This window comes from Anastrepha obliqua, chromosome 5, assembly GCF_027943255.1.
Source record: "Anastrepha obliqua isolate idAnaObli1 chromosome 5, idAnaObli1_1.0, whole genome shotgun sequence".
Lineage (NCBI taxonomy): Eukaryota > Metazoa > Arthropoda > Insecta > Diptera > Tephritidae > Anastrepha > Anastrepha obliqua.
In genome coordinates this window covers 97,352,858-97,358,428 of record NC_072896.1, presented here as the reverse complement: position 1 = coordinate 97,358,428, position 5,571 = coordinate 97,352,858, and the positions used below count along the sequence as shown (strand labels likewise).

Sequence of the window (5,571 nt, the reverse complement as noted above, 5' to 3'; positions counted from 1 at the left end):
CCTTTTTCTATCCTCAACACAGCAGTTTCTTGAAATTTTTTTACCTTCCTCTGAATTGTCGATTTATTCGGACGTTTATCTGTCCGTATTATTCACTACTGGCAACTAGTCATCACTTTTGAAAGACCCTTTATATCAAAATTGAATAGGCTACAGAGCTATGTACACTCAAAAGCAACAGTATAAACTATGTAAAATATATTTTTGTAAAAAAAAATTAAGATAGTTAGATAAAAATTAAATAAATAGTGAATATGTTATGCTGTTTTTATTGTGCACACAAGTGTACGTACTTAAATACATCATAGCTATTATGGCACTGCGAAAATGTAGGTTAGCTTTTGCCGCTGATAGTCTGTGATACTTTTGTGCCTGATTGATTGGACATTTTCCTTTCTCACGCAATGAAATGTGACTCGTCGGCAAGTGTTTCCATTTACAGCCACTGTTGCTGCTGCTGCTGCTTTAATCCGCTTTCAATTACATGCTTTTGGCTATTTACAAGTGAAGTTCATTTGCTGGCAGCATTAACGTGCCTTCGACTCTTCTTAGTTGCGTCTTTTTGTATCCTCACGCATCGTCACGCTTGCCTTCACAAACATCCGGCTCTGGCTGTTGTTGCGTTGTATACGTCGCTGAAGATGTCAGCATTTTTGCTTTCCTCGGCTTAACTTTATTGCGTACGCTTTGCTGTTATTGTTGGATCTGTTGGTTTACCCAATTTCCTTGCTGATCTGTTGTGAATGTGCAATTGACGAATTTATCGTTGACAGTGATTGAAATTATTGTTGCAGTCAAGACGGTATTGATGGGCGCTGTGACGTCGTTGCGCGTGTGCTGCGATATTGAAATTTTCGCCCCTTCCAAGCTGCCGCATTCAAGCCTATCAGCCTTGCTTTTCACTGCTACTGCCACTACTACTGCGGCTACTGCTATTGTCGTCAGCTTGCTCATCGTCATCTTGGTGACGTTGCGGCTGTCAAGTGCTGCCTTGCGATAATTTTTGATGAAGGTATTTTCTCTGGCTTTGGTGTCATTGCGCCTTGACATCTGCCCATTCTTGCAATTTTACAATCACGCACTATCATCAGAGCTCACTTGGATTTGCACAGTTTCGCAATCCAAGCCCATATCAATGGCTTTTTTATGCGTGAGTACCCATGCGAATGTGTTTGTTTTCACGATGAAAATTCAATCAGCGCAAATTGCTTGCACCATTTGTTGCGAATTGTTTTTGACACTGCCTCACGCTTAAAATTACGATGTCTCATAAAAGCGACTAGTTCTACACAACATTTAGTGGCGACGATTTCTATGCGCATACGAGTACGAGTGAAAATCGTTTTCTTGCGCACGACGGGGTTAGCTATACGAGTTAAGTAGTGCTTTGGATCCTGAAAGTAGCAGTTTAAAGTTATGTTGGCTATGTATTAGTGCTGCCAATCTCGATGTTAGTTAAGTATCGAACATTAGTTGACATGAATCTTTGGCTAATTTATATTACCTTCATGGCGTCAATGGCCATGCGACGCTGAAAACATCGGTTCTCGTGCGATCATCGACATTAAGCAACGTCGGACGCCGATAGTACTTAGATGGGGGACTACCTTCATGGTATATTTCATCACCTCATTCCACCTGCTGGATCAGAATAAATAAAAATTAAAATAAAATAAACTCCCTCTGGGGAGTTTTCAATCCGTTCTACCTTCGGACGCGTCCCCGGGTGGCGGATAGGGGAACGCTCTGTAGATATACAGGGTAGGCGGGAAATAAAATACCACTCGCGGACCAAAAACTGGAAATCTAAACCCGGCAGCGACTGAACCAGAGTGGGCGGCTCTCCGGTCAGCGTCTGTACTTCAGGTAAGAAGCGGCTGTTAACCCACCTGCCAGCAGGTATAAAATGGAACCATTATAAAAAATGAGAAGAATAAATCAAGCCTCGGATAACCCTAATCTTAATTGTAATCATACATTTCTGGAATCTGGTCCAGCTCGGCCCCAGACTGATCATACTCCAGATACAAACAACTACTCTGGGGATAATAGACAAGACTTTTTGCAGCCGTGGACTGATTCACAAGCATCGTATGCAGCGACCAGCCCAGTTGTAGCAACTAGACAGCGTAAAAAATGGACATCAGAAATTAACGAATTCTTATTACGCACATACCTACATATCACTAAATTAGAAACACACAACACCCTTTTCCGAAAACGTTTACGTGAAAAGTTTGTAGAAAAATATCCGCAAATGAACGCGTCAGAGCAAAACTTGTCTGATCAATTAAGAGCAATACGCAGACATGATTACATCACAGAAGCAAGAAGGGAAGAAATTACTCAGGAAGTGGCGAGAGAGCTCAGTAGCAACTCTGGAGCCCCAGCAAGCCCTGTGCAACCAAACAAATCACCACAGGATGGTAGTATGGATGCAGAGAACGAACAGAATGTCCCTTTAATTATTGAGCCCGTCAACGACAATGCAGAGCCAATAGATTTTGAATGCGCATATAATAGTTTTCAAAAAAATTATGCGAAATATAGGGGAATGCCTGCGATGAGTCTGCCGCACTTGCCGAAACTAAACACCTCTAGAAAACTCAGAAAATTAGTTGACTATTACAACGCTGTTGTATTACCGGAAACACTGAACGAAGAGATTAGTCTCGAAGAACTTATAATAGTCATATACTGCGTTGCTAAAACTATATCTGAAATTATCACTAACAAACATTTTGAGAACAATCAACACAATCAGAAGCCAAAACACTCCAGATCAACTGACAAGAGTAATAAACCGAAGTGGTTGATAAGACTCGATAAGAACATTGAAGAGCACCGCCGAAAAATAGGAAAAATAACAGCATTGGTAGGTGGAAACACCTCCGGACGATTGAAACGCCAAGTCCTCAAAATATGTAAAAAATTTAATAATCACTCGAAGTTCGAAAATAATGAAGAAATGCCCAAGCGTACGCTCGATACGCCCAAGCAAAAATTAAGAACGCTAACCACCAGAAGAGAAAAATATAGCATGTCTATGAAACGCAAACAACATAATCGTATGTTTGAAAGCAATCAAAAGCTATTTTTACGACAATTAAAACAAACCACGAACGTTCAAAGGTAGACGTGACAGGCATCAACGGATAAATTTAGATCATACTGGTCGTCTATTTGGTCCAAACCTCAGCAATACAACACCTCGGCAAGCTGGATAGCAGAAGTTAGAGAAAAGTACTCTAGTATCCCAATACCTGGTTTCTCAGCCGTAACACCTGAAGAGGTTGCGAAAGTTGCTTGAAGGCTTCACAATTGGAAAACTCCAGGCTGCGACAACTTGCATGCTTACTGGTTCAAAAATCTCACATGTATACACGACAAACTTGCAGCCCTCTTCACCAAGATAATAACCAGCGAAGAAGAATTGCCAAATTTTGCAACGCTTGGTACGACATATATTATATGATTCCAAAATGTGATGAAATCAACGACCCATCAAAATTCAGGCCCATCACCTGTCTGCCAGTTATTTACAAAATACTTACACGTCGTGCATAACTAACATCTTGTATGAGCATATCGAAACACATAATCTAATTGCAGAAGAGCAGAAAGGATGTAAACGTGCATCACAAGGTTGTAAAGAGTAGCTGATTATAGATCAAGTTGTCTTTGGGCAATCTAAACAGAAGAACAGAAACCTCTATGCAGCTTATATTGGCTGGATGAAAGCATTCGATTCGGTTCCCCACTCCTGGCTTATTGAAGTACTTCATATTTAAAACTTCAATTCCAATATCATACTCTTTCTAGAAAAAGTTATGCAACGCTGGAGGACAAGAATAAAAATACCTGGCCCGGAAAGCTCTCAATACACAACCGAAATAAACTTTCGAAATGGCATCTTTCAAGGTGACTCGTTGAGTCCACTCTGGTTTGTTCTCAGCATGAACCCCTTAAGTCACAACATGAATGAGACGGGACATGGGTTTGTATTAAAGCACGGACAGTCTGGAAGATTCCGGCTGAGCCACCTTTTTTACGTAGATGATTTGCGACTCTACGCCAGCAATTCCAAATATCTAGATAAGCTTTTGAACCGCGTCGAAACCTTCTCCAATGACATTAAAATGCCTATTGGACTTGATAAATGCCGAAAGATCACAATAGTTAAGGGGAAAGTGGTTTCTCGACATGTAACTGCGGAAAGTAGCGGACTCGACATAACAGAAATGGAGCCGGGAGAGGTATACCTTGGAGTTATGCAAAGCAGCAGCATAAATACGATGCAAATGGGGAAAAATCTAATAGCAGAATTTAAAAGGCGCCTTAACGCTGTCTGTAAAACCCAACTTAATGGGAAAAACTAAATCCACGCTTTGTCGTCCCGGAGATATCGTATAGCTTCGGAATAGTAAAATGGTCATCTACTGAAATAGAAAATTTACAACGAATAATACGTACAATTATAACTAAATACAAGTCACGTCATCCAAAAAGCTCTGTCGTTCGAATGATGCTACCTAGAAAAGCGGGCGGCAGGGGACAGATTGATGTTGGAGCACTACATGACAAACTTATCTTAAACATAAGATCATACTTCCAACATAAGTGCTCCCAATCCGATCTGCACAAGGCTGCAATTGCTGCGGATGATAATTACATCCCACTTCGGATGAATCAATCCTACGAAATCAGGAACGCAACCACAATAGATGAAAAGATCCAAAGATGGTCTGAAATGGCTGAAAAGACTTGTCGACCACATGTTGACCAAAAACTGTCGCACTTATGGCGTACCAACAGGTCGATATTTGCTGAAACGGAGGGTACCATTTTCGCCATACAAGATGGTGTGATTCCAACTAGAAATTTAGATCATTAAATACGTAATGCGAGATCCAAATGCCGCTGCAGACAGATGTCGAAGATGCAATAGTCGGAGTGAGACATTAGACCACGTGCTAGCGGGATGCACGACACTGGCAAACTCTTTGTACCTGAAGCGACATAATGACATCGCGAAAATAGTCCATGTAAAACTGACGCAGATGTACGACTTCAATTCAAGCAAAATACCATACTTCAGATACACCCCAGAACCTGTTGAAGAAGACTCCAACTACCTTCTATATTATGACCGAAGAGATCACAATAGGCCAGATATTTTCCTGATTGATAAATCTCAAGCGACTGGATATATACTCGTAGTTTATATAGTATAGTTGAAATTGCTGTTCCTCTCAGAATAAATAAATATTTTGACCTTTGTCTAGGCATGACCGAACGTGTACATAAAATGCCCTCCTGATTATATCAAGCCGGTGAGCAGCACATAGCAGTAGATGAATCTACACCGAAATATAAAAACTCCTTCAATTGTGATTGGTTAAAAAACCAGCGCTAATTAACACTTTAACATTATCTTTACTAAAACTGTTACCAGACCTATATATAGGGTTATTTGCCTGATGTTATTTTCCACTATTAACGGCGGCTGCCGTAGCTGAATGGATTGGTGCGTAACTATCGTTCGGAATTCACATAGAGAACGTAGGTTCG

At 40.8% G+C, this 5,571-nt stretch overlaps 1 protein-coding gene across 1 annotated transcript; it reads left to right on the top strand.

Moving 5' to 3' along the window:
* The first annotated feature begins 1,924 nt into the window (after positions 1-1,924).
* On the top strand, positions 1,925-4,894 carry LOC129248893 (uncharacterized). Its single transcript, XM_054888505.1, has 2 exons — positions 1,925-2,875; positions 4,622-4,894. Exons 1-2 carry the CDS (start codon positions 1,925-1,927, stop codon positions 4,892-4,894), a joined length of 1,224 nt encoding a protein of 407 aa, XP_054744480.1.
* Positions 4,895-5,571: the final 677 nt, after the last annotated feature.